This window comes from Scaptodrosophila lebanonensis, unplaced genomic scaffold (assembly GCF_003285725.1).
Source record: "Scaptodrosophila lebanonensis strain 11010-0011.00,11010-0021.00 unplaced genomic scaffold, SlebRS2 tig00000001-arrow-pilon, whole genome shotgun sequence".
In the NCBI taxonomy this organism is placed as follows: Eukaryota; Metazoa; Arthropoda; class Insecta; order Diptera; family Drosophilidae; genus Scaptodrosophila; species Scaptodrosophila lebanonensis.
Genome location: NW_022060529.1, coordinates 17,934,896 through 17,956,408, shown reverse-complemented (window position 1 = coordinate 17,956,408; position 21,513 = coordinate 17,934,896). Strand labels below are relative to the sequence as shown.

At 35.4% G+C, this 21,513-nt stretch overlaps 6 protein-coding genes across 8 annotated transcripts; 3 read left to right on the top strand and 3 right to left on the bottom strand.

Annotated features, from left to right (window-relative positions):
* Positions 1-1,400: 1,400 nt before the first annotated feature.
* On the bottom strand, positions 1,401-2,052 carry LOC115624145 (immune-induced peptide 23). The gene is made up of 3 exons (XM_030518745.1): positions 1,931-2,052; positions 1,810-1,845; positions 1,401-1,735 (listed from the first exon to the last, which is right to left on the bottom strand). The coding sequence occupies exons 1-3, from the start codon at positions 1,980-1,982 to the stop codon at positions 1,497-1,499; spliced, it is 327 nt and encodes a 108-aa protein (XP_030374605.1). The 5' UTR covers positions 1,983-2,052; the 3' UTR covers positions 1,401-1,496.
* A 331-nt stretch (positions 2,053-2,383) lies between these two features.
* On the bottom strand, positions 2,384-3,034 carry LOC115624135. Its single transcript, XM_030518734.1, has 2 exons — positions 2,911-3,034; positions 2,384-2,845 (listed from the first exon to the last, which is right to left on the bottom strand). The coding sequence occupies exons 1-2, from the start codon at positions 2,960-2,962 to the stop codon at positions 2,484-2,486; spliced, it is 414 nt and encodes a 137-aa protein (XP_030374594.1). The 5' UTR covers positions 2,963-3,034; the 3' UTR covers positions 2,384-2,483.
* A 1,941-nt stretch (positions 3,035-4,975) lies between these two features.
* Positions 4,976-5,381, top strand: LOC115624166 (immune-induced peptide 2-like). Its single transcript, XM_030518766.1, has 2 exons — positions 4,976-5,132; positions 5,193-5,381. Exons 1-2 carry the CDS (start codon positions 5,075-5,077, stop codon positions 5,261-5,263), a joined length of 129 nt encoding a protein of 42 aa, XP_030374626.1. The 5' UTR covers positions 4,976-5,074; the 3' UTR covers positions 5,264-5,381.
* A 7,241-nt stretch (positions 5,382-12,622) lies between these two features.
* Positions 12,623-16,806, top strand: LOC115624177 (immune-induced peptide 3). 3 transcript variants are annotated; one of them, XM_030518776.1, is made up of 2 exons: positions 12,623-12,755; positions 12,816-13,006. In XM_030518776.1, the coding sequence occupies exons 1-2, from the start codon at positions 12,698-12,700 to the stop codon at positions 12,884-12,886; spliced, it is 129 nt and encodes a 42-aa protein (XP_030374636.1). In that variant the 5' UTR covers positions 12,623-12,697; the 3' UTR covers positions 12,887-13,006. The 3 variants fall into 3 exon arrangements, with proteins under 3 accessions (XP_030374636.1, XP_030374652.1, XP_030374644.1); XM_030518792.1 differs by lacking the exon at positions 12,816-13,006 and adding an exon at positions 16,611-16,806 and having other exon boundaries at positions 12,698-12,755; XM_030518784.1 differs by lacking the exons at positions 12,623-12,755; positions 12,816-13,006 and adding exons at positions 16,377-16,537; positions 16,611-16,806.
* A 2,303-nt stretch (positions 16,807-19,109) lies between these two features.
* Positions 19,110-19,535, top strand: LOC115624156. The gene is made up of 2 exons (XM_030518756.1): positions 19,110-19,189; positions 19,257-19,535. The coding sequence occupies exons 1-2, from the start codon at positions 19,132-19,134 to the stop codon at positions 19,427-19,429; spliced, it is 231 nt and encodes a 76-aa protein (XP_030374616.1). The 5' UTR covers positions 19,110-19,131; the 3' UTR covers positions 19,430-19,535.
* A 966-nt stretch (positions 19,536-20,501) lies between these two features.
* LOC115624198 (immune-induced peptide 3-like) lies at positions 20,502-20,898 on the bottom strand. Its single transcript, XM_030518805.1, has 2 exons — positions 20,790-20,898; positions 20,502-20,728 (listed from the first exon to the last, which is right to left on the bottom strand). The coding sequence occupies exons 1-2, from the start codon at positions 20,839-20,841 to the stop codon at positions 20,658-20,660; spliced, it is 123 nt and encodes a 40-aa protein (XP_030374665.1). The 5' UTR covers positions 20,842-20,898; the 3' UTR covers positions 20,502-20,657.
* Positions 20,899-21,513: the final 615 nt, after the last annotated feature.

Sequence of the window (21,513 nt, the reverse complement as noted above, 5' to 3'; positions counted from 1 at the left end):
AGTAACAAAAAAGTATTTAGCATGCTCAGCAATTGGACTTCTGTTGATCTGGAAAAACTTTCACACCGAGCTATTTATGTTTGTTATTTGTTATGTCCAATATAAAAGTAGATTTTGGGACCCCTGAAGAAGCCTTTACCTGGTAACTGTTGATCTCCAGTTTTGCAGACATAGTTCTCTAGCTTCTCTAACAGCCTAAGAACCCAGATTGTGCTCCAATTTTTCTTTGCCGATTCGATTTAAATTTTTCTTAAATGAAACTTTTAATCGTCTGTTCCGTGGTTTTAGTTGCGATTAGTATATCGTCGATCGACAACAATATCGCATTCATAAACTCATAAAAAAATACACGTAAATTGAAATATTTTTACCATCGATCATTCCCCACAGAGTGATTTAAATAATATAAAGTGTACACACTAAAATTTTAAGTTTAAAGTATGTATTAAAATGTGACGATATTTAATCACAAGTGATGAGCTGACTTGGGTTTCATTCACGCCAAAGGATTATTTTTTATAATTATAAAATATTTTTCCCACTTTTTTCCTACTCTTATTAACAACAATTGTTTTTTATAATGATATTATATTAATTTTATAGAACACAATTTTATTAGAAAGTAATTTTTTGTTTATCTCTATTTTACATTTGAAAATATTCGAATAAACTATTAAAAATATTAAAATGTAATATATTTCTAATATATTTGAATCGAATGCAAAAAACTTCAAATTAATGTTGAGAAAAACATTAAAATTATAATTGATTATTATATTACTATAGAATATAGTACAAGTATATTTAATTATTCGTTTTTTGAAGTGGGTGCATATTGAAATTAAATATGGTTCAACAATAAATTGAACATGACATGCAATAATGAATATGATTTTTAAATAAAATCACGTTGTTCGTACGAAATACGAAATATTTATATATTAAATTGATTATGAAAATATTATATTTGCTATGGAATTTATTTTTGAGTGTAGCAATCCGAAAAATTTTCTGCAGGAATTCCATTTTTAGAAACATTTTAACCAAAACACCCGCGCGATTTTAGTGCCATATTTTTGAGTCTAATTGTACACAGTAATCTATATTCTTTATCAGTTTGATGAGAGGAGTTGATATAGCGACGATCTGCTCACACCAGACGTCTACAACATTGTAAAACGTCTAACTTTTGAATTGAGTACAGAATTAATTTTGAAAGAAAACACTAACAGTCATATCCTTATAGCCGACTGATCGTGATTAGTGAGCTATAAAGGATTATTGCAGAGCACCGATGGTGCTTTGAGTTCTAGAGTTCTAGAGTTCTGAGTTCTAGAAGGAACACAACAAATAATGATTAGACTCATCCCAAAAGTTACAATTTTAACTAAATGTTGAAGTGCAATTTCAATTGTTTTATGTTTATTTCAAATCACGAGCTTTTCTTGCAAATATCAGTCATTTCTGGTACGTAGATGCTTAAATTTTGTGGCTTCCTAGTCATCACCACCGCTAATGCTGCAGCCGGCACAGTCCGAGTTGTGGACGTAGGTGCCACCAGGAACCCGACCGCTGAAGCCCTCGGGTATTTGGATTGGGGGAGGACCACCGGCCCTTGGTGGCGGCAAATTATTCGAATAGCCATCGGGGGAGCCTATGATTACCGTGCCAGCGCCGGGTCTGCCCTTGTACACTTGACCGCCAACAACCAGAGTCTCAGCATCCGGTGGGGAGCCTGCGAGGCAAGACAAGGAATGTAATTAGTTATAAGTAGTTCCAAGGAGAGAATTAGATTTTACAGAAACTTACAATCCCGACACGCGCCATTGATGACCACTCTGCCGGCTAAATACGAGTTTATGATTGATGGGATGGAGAAGAATAATGTTAACATTCCTGTAAGGATTTTATTGCTTGGCACACGGCTTACCCATCGCCACGGCTACAATGATGGAAAGTAAAACAAGGGACAGCCACTTCATTGTCAATATGCGGTCTCTTCGATTCTGATAGGGCAGCCGGCTGAGGCGTAGCTTTTTATAGCTCGCTGCCTACTCGAATGTTTTGTTATTGTTGCGCTTCTCAATGTAAACAATCGTTTGTGGCGTAGAAACCTGCTCAGTGGCGCGCTCCCGAGCTCTGTGGGAAAACCACAGCTGAGAGATGTGGCATTGCACCACACGTGCTTCGAGAGCGCGCCACTGCAGCCGGTCGGGCTCAACTGATCGACGCTTGTGGTTCTAATTGAACAGAACTTGTTTATTGCTAATTCCGTAGAATTGATTCTTGTTTCTGAAAGCGGCCGCCTTCTCAAGGTCAACCACAATTGCAATTGTTTACAACCACTTACTACTATTGCGTTGTACTGGGAGAGTAGGCTTAGTTAGACTCGGGCAGGGCAATAACTTTTATTCACGCATTTGGCACCTGATATTGATATTATTGTATGCACAGATAGTATTTACATTTCTCATTAGCTTAGCCTAGCCCCGTATGTTGCAGTTTCTGCAGTCATCGTTGTGCACTATGGTGCCGGGAAAACCGGAGGCATCGATTCTCCGACCACCCGATTGGTAAATCTGCCGCTTATGTCTATGGCCGCCGCCACTTATCTGCTGCGATACACCACCGCCAACTTGTTTCACATTGAAATTGTGTAATTCTTTGGCCCAAGCATCAATCTCGTCATCACGTGCTGGCGTCTTACGTCCCCCATTGCCACCAATCTTGGTTGGAGTTGGACGTCCACTTGAGCCGCTTTTCTTCGTGGTCCTCGGCCGAGTAGCTGGCGGTTGGGTTGGCTCATTACAATCAATACACTTGCCGTTGATGGTCACCTTTCCAGCTGCAAATAAATCAAATAATGGGGTACTACTTGTATAACAGTATCCGGACTTCGGTTCCACTTACCACTGGCATAGGCAAACACCGCCAGAATTACTAACAACGCTATACACTTCATTTCAAATATTAGAATGTATCTCTTGTTTGACTGATCGACGCGAAGATTCTTATATAGCGGGCAAAATTGAGATTGCAACTAATTCTATATTCACAAACAAAGACCTTCTCTGGCCGTTATCAGAGGCTTTCAATCAAAAACAAAATACAAGTCGAACATCTTGAAAGCTAGAGACGCGTGTTCCCAACTCGTATATACTCTCTACCCAGTTCGACAAACAATGCTTTTATAATTGAGTATAATTTTAAGAAATTTGTATATTTTGATGTGAAATTAATTTATTTAAAAAAAGAATAAGAAGAGAATAAGCAAGAATTTCTCTTTCTATTAGTCTGACAGGACAAACAGGCAAATATTTTGCACACAAACTCGTCAATCTTTATATTATTGTATTTCATCTTCAATAACTGACGCTTCACGATAGAACGTCTCTAGTGGGGAATAGATTAAAAAACAAACATAAACTCTTTATTTCTTAAAGTTGGGAGAACCTGCGTACCAAGTTCGGTGGCTATAGCTGATATACTCTTCGAAATGTTTGCGTTCATACAGACAAACAGACATGTCCATTGATATGCGCTTTTTTGGATTGTTGAAAACAGTGAACGATTCATAACACGCATTTACCCTTAGCGTACAGAGTATACACATATACATACACACTATATTCATAAGTATGTATATATATTCTATTCTATATACTCACTATATTCCATACACATAGTATGTAGATAGGTTCATAGTATTGGAAATTCCAATCAGTGCAATTTAAAGATTCCATATATTTTAATTGACAGCTTTTAGACAAAGTTGAACCTAGATTGCGCAAACAGAAATACATACTATAAGACACCCTCGGCTTTCAAAGTTCTGCGTCCATATATAGACATACGTAAATAAATAAAAAGAAGGAACAATTTTTGCAATGCTCTGAATTCCCCACTTAACTTTTCTTTTCCCTATTATCTGCTATTAGCAAACGTGTCCCCATATCGTTTTAATACAATCTTATATCTTTTAGGAATTAACTACTAAGTATAGAAGGAGTTTATGTGAGATTCTATGCTGTCGAAAAGAAGTTACCCTTCCACGATTACCGAATACCTGATACCCATTTGACTATTGATTCCCAAAAGTTTTTATATTATTAAATTTTTTCGAATGATGAAATAAGTTGATATATCCATGTCCATCTGAATGCTAGCATTCAGAAATATTTATAGTATTTCTAAACTCTTATTCAAATTTCTTCCAATCAATCTTACAACTTATTGGCTTATTGTATCTAAGCAAATATTTGAAGTTCCCGATATTATAAAAATGCCATTAAAATCGGTACACTATATCATATAGAAATATGTATTTTTAAAAGCTTATTTATGCTTCTTTCAATAAATCTTACTCGAACAACTTATCGGCTTACAAATTTATCTAAGCAAATTTTGTTATTTGAAGTTTTTAATAGTGTCCCGATATTATATATAATTTCATTAAAATCGGTACACTATATCATATAGCTGTTAAAGTTTTTGAGCAGGTGTCTTAATAAAATATGGTATTTACCAAGTTTTTAAACTGTCTCACCATATTCTAAAGTTACACTATTATTCTACTATATACTGCCTATCAAAATCTTTAATGGTTAGTTTTCAGTTTTCATTCTCATATTAATTCCTTCGTTTAAGTTTCTCGGGAGTTTCCCGTTCGACATATTAAACATTTAAACAACTCATATTTATTCCAAAACCGTTTTATTGCGCACATTACTTAGGCTCTGTCCATCCTCACAGATAAGAATGCAAAATTCCAACCTACTGATGCAATGCCACTGGGAATTACCCGAGTACGTATGTACGCCTTTGAATGAAGTAGATTAAACGTATTGCCACCGCCTATGCTGATCTTTAAAAATAAGTTGACTTGGGAATTTACGTTTGCTGCTTATCAAGTGTCTATGAGAGAGGGTACTGAGAGATTTTCACACCTACATTGTGTTGGTTGTTATCACGAAGCTTTCATATAACAAACTGCACCCAAGAGCAATCGTATAAAATACTGGAACTGGTAGAACAACAGCATCAGTTCAACGCAAACTACCACACAGTAAACAATATGCAGTTCCTCAAAGTTGTCGCCATCTTCGTGTTCGGTCTCTTGGCTCTGGCCAGTGGTAAGTAATACCAGAAGCTTACAAATGTAGCAATGCTCTTTAACTTATCAAATTCCATAGCTTCCCCTGTGGCCGATCCTGGAAATGTGGTCATTAATGGAGACTGCAAGTGGTGCAATGTGCGAGCATAAATATTCAACCATGGAGCTCACCTCTACACATCGCAGCCAGCAAATAATTATGATAGCTTTTAATAAAATGACTTAAATTATAATAATAAAATTCCAAAAACAATTTATTTATAACATATACTTACGGTGTATTTAATTTGTATATTTTCTATAAATATGCACTAATTAGACGCTTCATACGAAGTAATTCAGATTCAGTTCATTCACCGCTTCATTGCACAATTAATAAAACAAGCAAACAAAGCTAATATCTGTGGCAATTATGGGAATCTACGCTACAGTTTGCCTCAACTGAGCAAGTAGAACAATATAAATGACTGAGTTCGAAAAAGATTTTCCTCCTACAAGCTCCTGCTCCTTCATTCTATTTGCTTATAACTACACTCTTTGATTCAAATTCTATTAAAACCATTAACCGTAATCATACATAATTACTTTACATTAACAATTGAATTATTAAAGCACTCAAAAGTATAGTAGGTAGAAGGAAATATTTTTAAATAAGTAGTATCTGATTAATTGAAAATCAAATCATTATGTTTTTGACTAGTTTGTTAACTTAACAACGTCATCAATATACTGATTATATTTACATACGCATTCATCTTTCAAAAGACGCAAATAGTTTGTAAACATTTTTTTGCGAGTCATCTTATAAAATTTAAATTTAATAAAATGTATTTGAATTTTATTTGAATTTACAAACACACACCCTGAACTCAGAAAAATAAATATTTTATATTTATATTAGTAAAGTATTATAAATATTATCATATTTATGAAACTGAAACAGATTTAGAAACGTTATTTTTAAGAATAAGCACAAATTGAAAGTACTGATCGATTTAATTGTAACATGTCGTGAATTTGGACAAATTCGTTGCGGGATATACTCTATTGAATGGCGAAAAGAGGTCTTTCATATACATGCATGTTAATAAAAAGATAAAAGCACTACCATTTGCCCATATACGAGTACATTTGTAATTTCCCCGTACCAGAAAAATTAACCACAAATACGAGTAGTAAACATATTTACTAGTGTGTGAATATAGTATACGGCACCATGCTGTGTAGAGAAGAAAATCCGAGGCTGCTAGTATACATATATACGTATAATTAATATTCATTCAACAAAACACACATATACTCGTAAATGTTTTTAATCATCATTATTACATGCACATGTATGTATATAAAATATATGATGGATATTATTATTACTTACTTATCATACTGTATTATACATACAAGTACATATAATATGTATATACTCGTGCTGTGCTAATCAAACTATGAATTGGCTGGGTATGGGTCGGCTTTTTCGGCCCAATACAACTTGGCCACGATATGGAGCATTAAAATCCCACTACGAAAATTGTTGGTAGCTCAACCCAACAGGAACATACTTGTACTAGAATAAAGAAAATAAAATTTTGAAAAGAAATTATTTTATATTTTAGTAGCTTGAATTAACCTATCCAATTTTTAATTCTTGGCTTTTAAATAATATAATTAAGTTAAATTTAAGTTATCTCTAAAGTGTTGTTTAACCAAGTCGATATTCTATATACTATAGTTTGGAAAGTATAGCGAGCTTAAGTTGTTCATGGTATCAGAAAAAATTGGACTAACCTTAATAATTTAATATTTACTAGTTTTATTTAATTAAATATTGATATTTACTTGCTTACTTGAACTTCGACAAGCGTTTGCATGCAAATTATTTTTCGAAAAGGTTTTACTTTTGGGAAAAAGAAGACAAAATTACAAAATTATCGTGTCTGATCTCATGAAATGAACTTATAAATATATCTGTTAAACTTACAGTATATTCAGCCTTCAGTCTTTGATACTTATTTGAAAGATTGTTTGATTGTCATTAATAAATAACTAATAAACGAAAAATAAGCTATTTATTTGGCTCTTTGAATTAATTTTAATAATTAGCATTTCGCTGTCAATAATACAAATCAAACGAAGTTAGGAATGGGAATTAAAACGAGTTTGGTTAAATTAATAAACAATTAGCTACTCTTTCAATACAATGGCCACACACGAGGCTGCATTTCTGGGAACTGCCGTTAAAAATCGTTTTAAAAATGCAATTTATATTTTTCTTGAATATTTAAAATGATAATTATTTTTAAGATATTTCTTACTTTGTGAACTTAAGGGACAAAACCTCCCCGCTTTTTTAACAAACTGCATTATTTTTGTAGAATTTACTGAATCCAATACTAAAATATTAAAATCGTGGAAATTCAAACTCACCTTTTTTTCTAACTACAGATTTTTAACTAAAATCCATTTCATGTACAAATCATTCCTATGGCAGCTATATGATACAGGAAATGATAACTATGAAGAGACAATTTAAAAAACTCATTAATAAAATAAAAAAGTTTTGGGTATTAAACTTAATTTCTTCATCTATCGTATTTATGGAAGTAGTATATATATATAGTCCGGCGGTTTTGATGAAATTTTCAAATGTCTTGAGTTATAAAGCCAGAGTCTTGCTAAAAGTAATTTTGCCGCCAAGGGCAGCTAACTATATATGTACACATATACGAAAAATTGGTCTTCTTGTTCGTAATACTAGGTTTGGTGCCTCTAGCTTTTATGGCTTTGAAGTGCCAAAAATAAAAACTATAACCGCTTTATAGTGGGATATTTCCTGAAAAGACGTTTTTAAACCCAGTTCAATCAAATGCAACTATGAAAACAGCTTGACTTGGGAATTTATTGAATAGATTATATATTCGCTGAAAAGGGAAGGGCTCAGTAGGAGTAAAGTAAAAGACAATAGTCGCGGACCGCCGTGCGTCTGTTCGCTTTAGAGTTTTATTGGAGACTGACACTTTTGCTATACATATTCTTTATGCTTACATTCGTATGCAACAGTGACAGATAACTTGTAGATAACATAAGATTATTATCTGCTTATATTAACATGCGTGCATTGGTACTTATGTTTGTATTGATTTTCAACACCCTTCCTCAATGCAAACATGTTTTACAAAAATTTTCAAATCAAATTTAACAGCTTTGTAAAATGAACATGCTTCGCTTTAGGGAGATTTTTCGTTAAAATATCAGCTATCATTTCATTGGTTGATGTATACTGTAAAACAATTTGTTCTTCGTTTACAACCTGTCTTGCAAAATGATATCTAATATCAATATGCTTTGTTCTTTCATGGTGTACAGGATTCTTAGCTAATTGTTGAGCACTTAAATTATCGCCATGAAGAATAGTTGGAGTACTCGAGTCACCGCAGCCAATCTCCACTATAAGACGCCGTAGGTATATGGCCTCCTTACACGCAGTTGAAAGAGCCATATACTCCGCCTCCGTGCTGCTAAGTGCCACGCTGCGTTGCTTTTCAGATCGCCAGGATATGGGTCCTCCAGCCAAGTAGTATACATAGCCAGTATACGACTTGCGATCGATGCGGTCGCCACCCCAGTCTGCATCCACATAGCCGGTAAGGGGTTGTCCACACTCTTTGTAGTGCAACTTCAGGTCCACAGTTGACGCCAGGTATCGAAGCACATGTTTTACACCCACTAGGTGCTCTGCATGCGGATCTTGATTCCGTTGAGCTAACTTGGCAACGGAATGCAATATGTCTGGCCTTGTTGTAAGCGCCAGCCACATTAACTCGCCAATTGAAGACTGGTAGGATGCAATGTCAACCTTTTGACAATGCTCGCTGGTACATATCACTTGGAAACCAGCATCCAGTGGGGTCGCTGTAGGTCTACAGGTCTCGCATCCATGTTCACGCAATATGTCTTTGATGTATTGCGAATTGCTTAGCGAAATTTCGCCAAGCTCACCGTCGCGCTGCACTTCCATGCCAAGGAACAAATGCAGCTCTCCCTTGTCAACACATTCAAACGATGTTGTAATGGCTGACTTGATGTTGGCCAAGTCCTCTTTTGATCGGCATGCTATAATTATATCATCAACATAAACAAGGATTAATGATAAGTCACCTCTTCCGTTCCTTTTGTAAAGACACGGTTCATTTTCACATGCTACAAAATCTATGCCTTGTAGTACACAATCGAGCTTGGAGTTCCACTCGCGCCCCGACTGCTTCAATCCATATATTGCCTTTTTAAGCAATAAAGCCTTACTTGGATTATTGGGATCTGTGTATCCCTGTGGCTGCTTCATATAAACAGTTTCATGCAGGTCGCTATTCAAATAGGCGGTACACACATCTATCTGGTGAAGGTACAGCTTCAATTCCGCTGCTAACGCCAAAATAAACCGCACGGTTTCCAATCTGCAAACGGGTGAGAACGTCTCTACATAGTTCACGCCATACTTCTGGGAGCACCCTTTAGCAACGAGTCGTGCCTTGAAACGTTCGACTTTTCCATCAGAGTCACGTTTCAGGCTGTATACCCACTTGCAACCAACTGCTCGCTGATCTTTTGGTAAATCAGCCATCTGCCAGGTTTCGTTTGATTGTAGTGCCTGATATTCCTTTTGCATCGCCTCTTGCCAGAATACTGCATGTGTGCTACCAACGGCCTGATCATAGGATGTCGGAACCATTACGTCACTAGCAACCAATGCTCCAAGCACATTGTATTGCTTTCTTGGACGACCAGGTTTACCATTTCGAACAATTTTAGGCCGGCCTGGCCCAATCTTCACAGTATCCTCGTCAGAGTCTTCTTTTTCGACTGCACTCTCATATGCGTTGGAGCTGCTGTCGTCAGAACTGTGCTCACTGTCATCGTCGTCGATGCTTCTGTCACCATCCGTGTGAGTGACATGCTCTTGAACCTCGCATGCAGGAAAATCTACCGTAACGGTATCTTCATTGGTATGACCACCACAACGCTCATCAAATAGAATGTCTCGTTTTTCGACAATCGTCCTCGTCTCTGGGTCGTATAACCGATAGCCTTTGGCTGCTACCGAATACCCAACCATACGGTACTCATGCCCTTTGGGTTTGAATTTGCCTTTACGGGGACCCTTTGCAAGTGCAACTGCAATGGAACCAAAAACTTTTAGATGGCTAATACAGGGTTTCTTACCTGTCCACGCTTCCATTGGAGTCAGGTTGTTCAGTGCACTGGTAGGTGATCTGTTTCTTATGTATACTGCTGTGTTGACTGCTTCGGCCCACAAAGACTCGCCTAGGCCCGACTGCACCAATAAGCATCTGGACATCTCCGTTAATGTCCGGTTTGCTCTTTCCGCCACGCCGTTCTGCTGCGGAGTATAAGCCACGGTCAATTGCCTTGCAATACCATGGTGTTTCAGGAAACCGTTGAATGTTGTGTTGACAAACTCGCCTCCATTGTCGGTTCGAATACATTTGAGCTTTTTATCTGTTTGCCGTTCAACCAAGTTTTTAAATTCGACGAACTTACTGAACACTTCATCTTTCTTCCGCAAAAAATAAACAAATATACGCCTGGACTTGTCATCGATGAAGGTCAGAAAGTATTTGGATCCAGCAAGTGACTTCGTGTCGAATGGGCCGCATACATCAGCATGAACCAGTTCCAACAGCTCTTCGGCACGGTTAGTGCTTACCTTTGGGAATGGCTGTACATGTATTTTGCTTAGCATACACGTTTTGCAATTCAAGTTGTCTGGGAAAAAAACCTTTCCAATACCACGCACTAGCTCTTTGCTGATCACTTCCTTCAGACTGGTAAAATTTAAATGGCCATAACGCTTATGCCACAATGTACCATCTGATTCAGTTGCGGAATAACACCTATTTTGTTTGCCTTGAAACATATAAAGGTTCCCAACTTTATTCGCTTTCAGTATACACTCGCCGTTTTGTATAACTTTAGCAAAATGTGGCCCAAAATGTATAACATTGTTCTTTTGCACTGACCGGCTGACGGACATAAAGTTGCCATTCATTTTCGGTACATACAGTACATCTGACAACACCAAGGTACAAAGTTCTGTCTGTAACTTCACCTCTCCTCTGCCTTCGGCCTTCAGGAAACCAGCGTCAGCTAAACCGATCATTTCAGTGTGCGCAATAAATTTTGAAAATAACGTCTTATCGCAACACATATGGCTTGTTGCTCCGCTGTCCAGACACCACATGTTGTTCTCTATCTTTCCAACGTCCAACGCATTTAACAAGCTGCTCTGCTTTTCCATCTCTTTCTTTGTCGATTGCTTTTTCCCTTCACCGCGAATTTTCTCACGCTTGCACTGTGCCTTGTAGTGCCCTTTTTCGCCGCAGTTGTAGCAAACGACGATTTTTGAATTCCTTTTTGAATTCGCTTTGGAATGCGCGACGATCTGCTGCGTAGCTATAAATGCTCTTGCATTCTCGCTCTCTCCATCTGCATTGCCTCTGCGCTCTCCCTCTTCCATCAGCTTGATACATAACACATCAAATGACGGTAAATTGTCACGCGTCTCAATGGCGACGACAAAATTTTCGTATGGTTCGGGCAAGCTTGACAACAACACGATTGTTTTTAACTCATCATTTAATTCGATGCCAACTGTACACAAACCATCCAGAATTTCGTTAAATTCGTGTATGTAACTTGAAATGCTTTGGCCTTGAAACATGCGTTTGCCTAGCAATTTCTTGTACAGCGACACTTTCCGTACAGGTCCACTCGGCTGATGAACGTCCTTTAACTTTTTCCATGCCTCGTACGAAGTGTTGCAATTTTTAATGAAGCCCAATTGTGAAGCTTTTACACTTAGCGTTATAATTGCTAATGCCTTTTCATCTTTTGGCCTTGAACTCTCAGTATTACTAGGTTCAGCACCTGATGCCACACTCCACAATTCCGCGTGCACTAAGACAGATCGCATCTGTATGCTCCATGAGTCATAGTTATGCTCTTCCAATTTGTCTATTTGATATAGCGCACTCATTTTTTAAATGTTATATTTCTTGAGTCACCAAACGATTACTATTTCACAATACTTTGAACTTCTCCTATGAGCCTATATGCCCTGGGCCCATAACCTATTGAATAGATTATATATTCGCTGAAAAGGGAAGGGCTCAGTAGGAGTAAAGTAAAAGACAATAGTCGCGGACCGCCGTGCGTCTGTTCGCTTTAGAGTTTTATTGGAGACTGACACTTTTGCTATACATATTCTTTATGCTTACATTCGTATGCAACAGTGACAGATAACTTGTAGATAACATAAGATTATTATCTGCTTATATTAACATGCGTGCATTGGTACTTATGTTTGTATTGATTTTCAACAGAATTTACGTTTGCTACTTATCAAGTGTCTATGAGAGAGTGTACTGAGAGATTTTCACACACACATTGTGTTGGTTGTTATCACGAAGCTTTCATATAACAAACTGCACCCAAGAGCAATCGTATAAAATACTGGAACTGGTAGAACAACAGCATCAGTTCAACGCAAACTACCACACAGTAAACAATATGCAGTTCCTCAAAGTTGTCGCCATCTTCGTGTTCGGTCTCTTGGCTCTGGCCAGTGGTAAGTAATACCAGAAGCTTACAAATATAGCAATGCTCTTTAACTTATTAAATTCCATAGCTTCCCCTGTGGCCGACCCTGGAAATGTGGTCATTAATGGAGACTGCAAGTGGTGCAATGTGCGAGCATAAATATTCAACCATGGAGCTCACCTCAGCACGTCACATCCAGCAAATAATTATGATAGCTTTTAATAAAATGACTTAAATTATAATAATAAAATTCCAAAAACAATTTATTTATAACATATACTTACGGTGTATTTCATTTTTATATTTTCTATAAATATGCACTAATTAGACGCTTCATACGAAGTAATTCAGATTCAGTTCATTGACTGTTTTATTGCACAATTAATAAAACAAGCAAACAAAGTTTATATCTGTGGCAATTCTAGGAATCCAGTCACACTCCCCTGAGCAAGTAGAACAATATAAATGACTGAGTTCGGAAACGTATTCCCTCTTAGCAGCTTGGAATCTGCATTTTTATACTCTGTACATGAAATGTACAGAAGTATATTAGGTTTGCGGGAGCTGAAAAATGTAACAGGCAGAAGGAGGCGTGGCAGACCCCACAAAGTATATATATTCTTGATCAGCATGACGAGACGAGTCGATCTAGCCCTGTCTGTCTGTCTGTCCGTCTGTCCGTCTGTCAGTCTGTCCGTCTGTCCGTCCGTATGAACACCTGGATCTCAGAGACTATAAGAGATAGAGACACCAAATTTTGCACAAAGATGCGTTATGTGTGTATTCTATACGAGTTTGTTTTATTTTTTTGATTTTCACCCCCACTTCCCCCCTATGGGGGTTTTCCCGATTTTCCATTCGTATAATCGCCTATATCTCGGAGACTATAAGACCTAGGAACACCAAATTTTAGTCCCAGATGCCTTATGTGAATACGCAGAAAATGTATATTTTGGAATTCCCCTCCCTCCCCCCTCTACCCCGCAAATCGTAACTCCCGTAATTCTTGGAATTTCGAACTAAAATTTTGGAAATACCCCCAGTTGGTTATTATGTGTCCGTATGCCAAATTTCATTATGATAGACCGATTTAACAAGAAGTTATAGCCATAAATATATTTGCTGATGCAGCGCTGCTCAAGCGCTGCCCGCGACTGTTGTTGATGTTGCTGTTTGGTTGACTGCGAAAATACTTACACAGACACGAATAGATGCGCATAGGCATACATACACTCACACAGACGTAATTGCTATGTAAATGTGCAATTATAAACCCTTTACGTGAGTTCGAATACCGAGAGAGGTAAAATCGATCAAATTTTTTTTTTATTTTCTTAATTTTTTTATTTTGTATAATTATTGTAAACATATGTACAGAGTATTTCAAAGTCGGGACACCCGACTTTAGCTTTTTTACTTGTTTTTTATGATTCTAAGAGTGCAATAAAACATAATTACCCTTAATTGTTGCCTTCAATCATACATACTTGCTATAAATAAGCAATTGAATTACTAAAGTACACCCAGCCCTGACTTAACACGACCTCTTTTAATATGAAAGTCTAACACGATTAAAAAATTGCTACCTTTTCTCTTTAACGCCCTAAAAACATCGTTCTTACACGATAGAAGTTGAAAAATATTTTTAAAAAAAGCGTACTTGTATTACTTCAAGTCACTTCTGTCTTCTTTAAACTTCTGTCTTCTTTAACCCCGTGTTAAGCGAGGGATGTTAGAACGGAGTTTTCAGTTTTAAAATAGCAAAAGCAAATTTTTAGTCATATTAGACCGATTTCGTATTAAAAGTTGTCATGTTAAGAGAGGGCTAGATTAATAGTAATTAGTTAGAAATACCTTGAAATAAATAGTTTCTTTTAAAATGGAAAAGAAATCAATGTGATTTGACTGGATTCTTAACTTTACAACGTCAGCAATATACTTATTGTACTTATTTACATACGCATTCATCTTTAAAAGGGTGCCATGACTTTGCAAATTTCTGACGCAAATAATTTGTGCACATTTTTCTGCGAATTATCTTATAAAATTAAAATTTTTTAAATGTATGTCACTTCTATTTGGATTTTGAAGTCAAAATTATCAATTATTCAAGAAGTTACTAAATATATCCTATTTATTAACCTTCCGTGAAATTCTTAAAAAGATCTGTTGTACTATATGGAAATTATAGAAAAATACAAACACACACACTCAGTAAAATACATTTATTACATTTGAAAAAGTGCGGCAAAATTAAAAAAGCCCTCATGTTAAGAAATATGTTGTGTTTTTTAATAAAATTGCGTCTTAAAAGTATAGATTACTATAATTATTTTCCTATTTAGAAAACTAATTTATTCAGAATCTTAGAAACGTTATGATTTTACAAGTGAGGTAAAGATATTTTAATGTTAAGAAAACCGGCAGCTTAGCATTTTCTAATTAATGAAGCAAAATGGAGAAATATAAAAATGAACAAGAGAGAACGCTACAGTCGAGCAAGCCCGACAGTGAAATCCCCTGTACCGTGTACTCGTCCTTTCTCGGATATAGGAGAATCTGGATACCAATTTTGGTTGTTCCAGCTTTTATAGTTTCTGAGATCCTTGCGTTCATCCAGACAGACGGACAGAAGGACAAACAGACAGACGGGCGGACATGTCTAGATCGATTTCTCTCGTCATGCTGATTCAGAATATATATACTTTATTTCTGCATGTTACATACTTTGCACAAACTAATATACCCTTTTTACCCTACGGGTACAAGGTATAAAAAAAAACAATTGACAGTATAAAGCGGGAAAAATTATACAAAAAACACATAAAGCTTAATGACTTAAACCTAACTTAGTACTAAACTAACTTAATACAAGTATTTTATTATTTATAAATTATATATGATTTATATGCAGGTATGCAGAATACATACATACATCTATAGATATGTGGAATGTTTCCTTTAAACAAATTAGCTCTAAAAAACAAAGAAAAATATCGTACATATTTAGTATTTTATTTTTATTTTATTTATCAAATCAACAAATAGTGCTGTCGATACATATAGAAAAACTATGATTTATATTATAATATAATATTATAAAATAAATATAGATATTTAATAAAACAACGTTATAATTAGTTATCTGAACCTATGTACATCTTTTTTTTCTTGTCATGTCTGAGGCGATTATAGCTTATGTATAGATATGTACAAGTATGTAAACTATATGTCTGCGATGAATACAACCCGTTTATGATAAGCTTGAATACTTGACAGCAACGCAATTGCAGAATATTTAAGCACTTCTGAGGAAATAATATAATTGTACAACTTCAGATTCTTAGGAATACAAGCTCGATGCAGGCTTTTAATATATTCGACGCAATAGAAATCTAGTTTTGAGCATATGTTTATAAGTACGAGTATGTCTGATTCGAGAGTCCCCCATTCTGTCATATACGACACACCATTTAGACACGCTCTTTTCTTCAAATGAGAATTAAACCCAACTCGGCTCGGCTGGGCTGGGCTGGGCTCAGATCAGATCAGTGTCATTGGCACTGGCACTGGGGCTTTGCACGCCTGGGCAATTCCGCTTGCTAATTAATGCATATTTCCCACCTAACTCTTGATAACAGAGAGCGCTACTTTATGCGACTACAGACCGGATAGGGGACTATAAAAGCGGTGCTGGAAATCAAAGCTGCATCAGTTCAGCTCCAGCAGTCAAGCCCAAGCTAACACAACTAATCAAAATGAAATTCCTCTCGGTTGCTTTTCTTCTCGGCCTCTTGGCGTTGGCTAGCGGTAAGCACCTAAACAAATAACTGATAATAAAAGGTTATCAATAATAAAATATTTTCTATATACTCATACACAGCTTCTCCACTCAATCCTGGCAATGTCATCATCAACGGTGACTGCAAGGTCTGCAACGTTCATGGCGGCAAGTAATCGGCATTTGATGAAGACGCAGAAGGAGTCGGGATAGAAGTAGAATCACAGCCATATACTAAATTTTTAGGCGTAAACAGCAATAACTATCATGGGAAATAAAATTTAATTTCAAAAACAAATATTGACAAACGTTTACTTACTTTATTAGCCTTATATTACTTTTTTTTAACTTGCGACGCAATATTTTTACAGTTTCCAATGAACTTTGAACTTTGTTTTCTAGAATTACTTTGCAATAGATAGTCGTTACAGAATACTGGTTTCAGACTTTACACCATATTGAATAAAACAACAACATGGATCGTATTTGTTGTTTGCCAAAAGTGTGGAGCATTTTTTTTTTACCAGATAATTGATGAGCGTTCCTACCAACAATTACGAGTACTAGCTGCAATGATAGACTAATTTAATGGTTGAAGCCAAGTTGAATTCCATTTGTTGTTATTTGAAGAATATTTAAGGACGTGTGTTTTCATCATCAGCATAACATCTTCCATTTACTGGAGATAAGAATAAGTTAAGAAAGAACCTAAAAAAGTTCTAACAAATACTCTGTGAAGTCAAATTTAAGCCTTTCTTATCTAAGTACAACATTTTATTTTTTCATATATATTTTAAATGATTTTGTACTTAAATTAAACTTATATTCATACATGAAGAACTTAAATATTTTTTTGAGTTTGTTTATAATGCATACCCATTAAAAACGCAAGCTGGAGTGCTAATTTATTAGTCATAATAAACAATAAACATTTTGAAAATCCTGCCAAAAAGGCAAAATAAATTAAATCAACAGTCAATTTTCATAAGATTTAATATATATATTTTTTATATTAGAAAATCGATATGTTTGACTGTGTGTTTTATAAAGAGAGCAGTGTGTGAAATAAGGACGAAATATTTTTTTGAGTTTGTTTATAATGCATACCCATTAAAAACGCAAGCTGGAGTGCTAATTTATTAGTCATAATAAACAATAAACATTTTGAAAATCCTGCCAAAAAGGCAAAATAAATTAAATCAACAGTCAATTTTCATAAGATTTAATATATATATTTTTTATATTAGAATATCGATATGTTTGACTGTGTGTTTTATAAAGAGAGCAGTGTGTGAAATAAGGACGAAAACAAAGTTCAGTCGAATTAATGACTTACTTTAATAAACATTTTTGAAGGTAAGTTCACGCAGCTTCTTATGAACAGACGGAATTAAGTCAATATTTAGTGTAAGGAACAGTACATTTTAATACTATCCCTTTTTTACTTCTTCGACAAGAAAGAAAGGAAATCAAGAAAGCCTTTTTCTCTCTCCACCATGCCTCTACTATCCAAAAGGAGACACTTTGCATTACATATTTTGTTATCTAGACTTGGCAGCCACTTATAGAGGAATATTATTTCAGTTTCATGTGCATTAAGTCATGATAGCCCTCGTTGTTATTGTAGATGCATTTAGAAGTATTGAATATCACTAAAATTGTAGTCCATGAGTATTAAAGATCTTTTGTGAATAGAAGCAGAGAAGGAACACGGCAATAAATTGTTGATTCTGATTTTTATGCATATAAGAATGTTACTAAGATTCATTTGTAATATCATTTATACTTTGTATATGCCTTTTAGTTTTCCATTAAGAAGCACTATTTTCTGAAAATGTTATCATAGAGTAATTTTTTTTCACTGAAATATTATATTTTAAGAAGTATAATAATTGTGAGATGTTTTGACTGGAGTTTTGAAGTTGAAATAATACTTATATAAATAATCCTATCTCTGTTTATAACCCACATTCGCCAACCTAATAAAGAAATAATGAAATAATTCATCAAAACGAAGCACGCGATAAACCTTCTACAAAATCCATGTAAGAATTGGTTATAAGACGAAGACAATTTTGAACAACCTATTTATTTTAAAGATTAAAAATAAAAAAAGAATGGGTAGCAGAGAATTTTGAGAGCGTAATAGCTTAACAGCGTTATAGCTTAGCAGCGTTATAGCTTAACAGCGGCATAGCTTAACAGCGTTATAGCTTAACAGCGTTATAGCTTAACAGCGTTATACAAGTAGCTTAACAGCGTCGCTGTTTAATATACATATATATATATACATATCAAATATTTTATCTACGTAATTGTAGTATAAATAATGAACTGTTAAATTCAGACACACTTTTATAGACTCTGTCTTATCTGTAGAAAGCCAAATAGGCGTGTATTCACCCTGGCTGAATTAAGGGTGGCCTTTGACAGACAACGAGATTTGCTCGGAAATTCCCAGATTACTGCGAAAATTTCATATTTTGTTTGTGTGTGTTTGAACGTCTATTTTTACTTATAAGAAGTATACTATATGTTATAATCTGTAATCTTTTGCTTGCTCTGTATAAAAGTTCAAAGAATCGCTCATTGTGCTCAGACTTCTACGAGCATTGCAATAAAAATGAAATCCGCTGCATGGTCCCTGCTCCTGATACTTGGTCTCTTGTCTGCAGTCTATGGTATGACAATATAATTTTAGCGGTTTTTGCTGATATAACTTTTGATTGTTCTAATATTTATTTACAGCAACGCCCGGCAAAGTGATCATTAATGGACAATGTGTGGATTGCAATAAGCCAGAGAAAGACGACAATGTTATTGTTGCGGGCAGTTCCTCATATTCACTGACATCTGGTGCAGCAGCTTTTGGAGTTGCATGCTTTATCCTCAATGTGTTCCTACAACGAATTGTTCATTAAATTGAAGCTAAATAAACCAAATTGTTAAGTTACATTTTGTGCCCGCAATCGCGTGAAATCTTTATGTTATAATACAAGCAGATTCTCAATAAATAGCTAAAGCTTAGGCATTTTTATTATTTTATTTATTTATTCATAAACAAATAAAGCTGTTGATGTAGGAAAAGTTAAAATTCCAATAAAAGTTACAATAATATCTAATAACGAATCCAACTAGATGGGGGGAAGGGCCAGCGAAATGGAGATGAAGAAATTGAAATAATAATAAAAATAACAAAGGTATTATTAAAAAAAAAATTAAAATTAAATTAAAATACTTAAATGCAAAACAATGCCAATATAATTAAAAACTACAAATTGGAGAATCACTGACCCGGTGGAGGAATGGAAGCATATCGCCAGTCTGGCAAGTTAAGTTAAGGGAAGGAAGAGTTCATTGAAGAGCAAGAAAAAAAGAATTATAACTCGAGCAAGAAAAAAATAATTATAACTCGAGCAAGAAAAAAAGAATTATAACTCGAGCAAGAAAAAAAGAATTACGAGGAATCAACATCATCTACAATCTATTTGTGGAGGAACAGAACACCAACAACTACCCTACAGTGGTAATCAAGGCACGTTAATAAGTAGAAGTCGACGAGAATAGAGTAGTAGACGAATATTAGGATCGATGCATTTAATTTTAAAGTAAAACTAAACTGAGATCATCACTCGGCTTGCCTCAGTTTCCATGGCAGCTATAAGAAATAGTGCTGATTATGGTGAAGCACTATAAAATGTAAACAAAAACTAATTTTTGCTTGGTCATATGGGCAACTGGATGGATAGGTGGATAGACATACTATATAAATATCGATTTGTCTAATATTATGCGATTCAATTTATTGTACGGCAGTGATTTTTAATCTAAAAGTCGCATTTTTATTTCAACGTCTTTTCTTTAATATTTTCAATTTATTTACCAGATTTTAAGCTTGAAAAGGAGACAGAATAAATAGTAAAAGTTTGTCTTTATCGACTCGGTTCCATTGGTAATTGAATTGCAACAGAATAATTAATAACAATCACAAACTAAATGTTCACAGAAGAATTAATTTTTTATTAAAAATTGAACACACAATTTAAATGCACATATGTTTATTGTTTAAGTCTGGCATAAATTAAATCAGTAGTTTTCACATCCTGACACATTCAAATTAGAGCAATAGCATCATCAACATTGCATCACTTAACCGCCTCGAACGTTGCAGTGCTTGCAATCGCCATTGATAATCACATTTCCGGGGCTTAGGGGGTTAGCTGTGTTCGAAAAGACAAACAAAAGTCCAATATTTATTTGAGAAACTACATTTGGACTTACCGCTAGCAATGGCCAGAAGACCCAAAACGAAAGCAATGGATAGCCACTTCATATTTTTTATATATTTTAATAACGTCCGTATGTTCTCTGAACGGTTTTAAAGCCTAAACTGATGCTGTTGTGTGGCTGGGGAGGTGTTTTTATAGCCATTGGAGGCCACACGCCTCCATAGAAAACTTTGAGTAGCTTTGGGTTTAGGTTTCGCTCGCGCTCTATCTCTTTAATCGTCGTCTTGAATTGCGCATCGATTAGCTGAGAGGAGCAATACGAAGTGTCACAAACACATATAAATTAATTGCATGCAAATGTGCTTTAATCTTTATATTTTCGCTCTCCCCAGGCAGCTTCGAGCAACATTTATTTTGTTTTTTTTAATGATAGCAGAAAACAAGTAAAAAAGCTAAAGTCGGGTGTCCCGACTTTGAAATACTCTGTACATATGCTTAGAATAATTATAGAAACTAAAACAAGAGAGAACGCTACAGTCGAGCAAGCCCGACAGTGAAATACCCTGTACCCAGGTAAGCTTCCGGCACTGAGGTATATGCGCCCATAGCAGAAGCAAAAGGAAGAAGAAGAGCGAACTTGATGCTGCAGCTTGTGGGCGTAGTACCGAAGTAAAATTGCTTCGCTAATAACTTTTCTTAGAACCAACCGATTTAGATGAAATTTAAAGCAAAAGTAAATAATCATAATTATGTGTGCAATGTTTGGTTAGGGTAGC

Excerpts from the sequence above, each read along its gene's own strand:
- LOC115624177 (XM_030518792.1), top strand. The coding sequence starts at position 12,698 with ATGCAGTTCCTCAAAGTTGTCGCCATCTTCGTGTTCGGTCTCTTGGCT. Across the intron at positions 12,756-16,610 it reads TCTCTTGGCTCTGGCCAGTG|CTTCTCCACTCAATCCTGGC; the intron begins GTAAGTAATACC and ends ACTCATACACAG.
- LOC115624135 (XM_030518734.1), bottom strand. The coding sequence starts at position 2,962 with ATGAAGTGTATAGCGTTGTTAGTAATTCTGGCGGTGTTTGCCTATGCC. Across the intron at positions 2,846-2,910 it reads GGTGTTTGCCTATGCCAGTG|CTGGAAAGGTGACCATCAAC; the intron begins GTAAGTGGAACC and ends ATTTATTTGCAG.
- LOC115624145 (XM_030518745.1), bottom strand. The coding sequence starts at position 1,982 with ATGAAGTGGCTGTCCCTTGTTTTACTTTCCATCATTGTAGCCGTGGCG. Across the intron at positions 1,846-1,930 it reads CATTGTAGCCGTGGCGATGG|CCGGCAGAGTGGTCATCAAT; the intron begins GTAAGCCGTGTG and ends ACTCGTATTTAG. Across the intron at positions 1,736-1,809 it reads CAATGGCGCGTGTCGGGATT|GCTCCCCACCGGATGCTGAG; the intron begins GTAAGTTTCTGT and ends CTTGCCTCGCAG.
- LOC115624198 (XM_030518805.1), bottom strand. The coding sequence starts at position 20,841 with ATGAAGTGGCTATCCATTGCTTTCGTTTTGGGTCTTCTGGCCATTGCT. Across the intron at positions 20,729-20,789 it reads TCTTCTGGCCATTGCTAGCG|CTAACCCCCTAAGCCCCGGA; the intron begins GTAAGTCCAAAT and ends TTTCGAACACAG.
- LOC115624166 (XM_030518766.1), top strand. The coding sequence starts at position 5,075 with ATGCAGTTCCTCAAAGTTGTCGCCATCTTCGTGTTCGGTCTCTTGGCT. Across the intron at positions 5,133-5,192 it reads TCTCTTGGCTCTGGCCAGTG|CTTCCCCTGTGGCCGATCCT; the intron begins GTAAGTAATACC and ends CAAATTCCATAG.
- LOC115624156 (XM_030518756.1), top strand. The coding sequence starts at position 19,132 with ATGAAATCCGCTGCATGGTCCCTGCTCCTGATACTTGGTCTCTTGTCT. Across the intron at positions 19,190-19,256 it reads TCTCTTGTCTGCAGTCTATG|CAACGCCCGGCAAAGTGATC; the intron begins GTATGACAATAT and ends ATTTATTTACAG.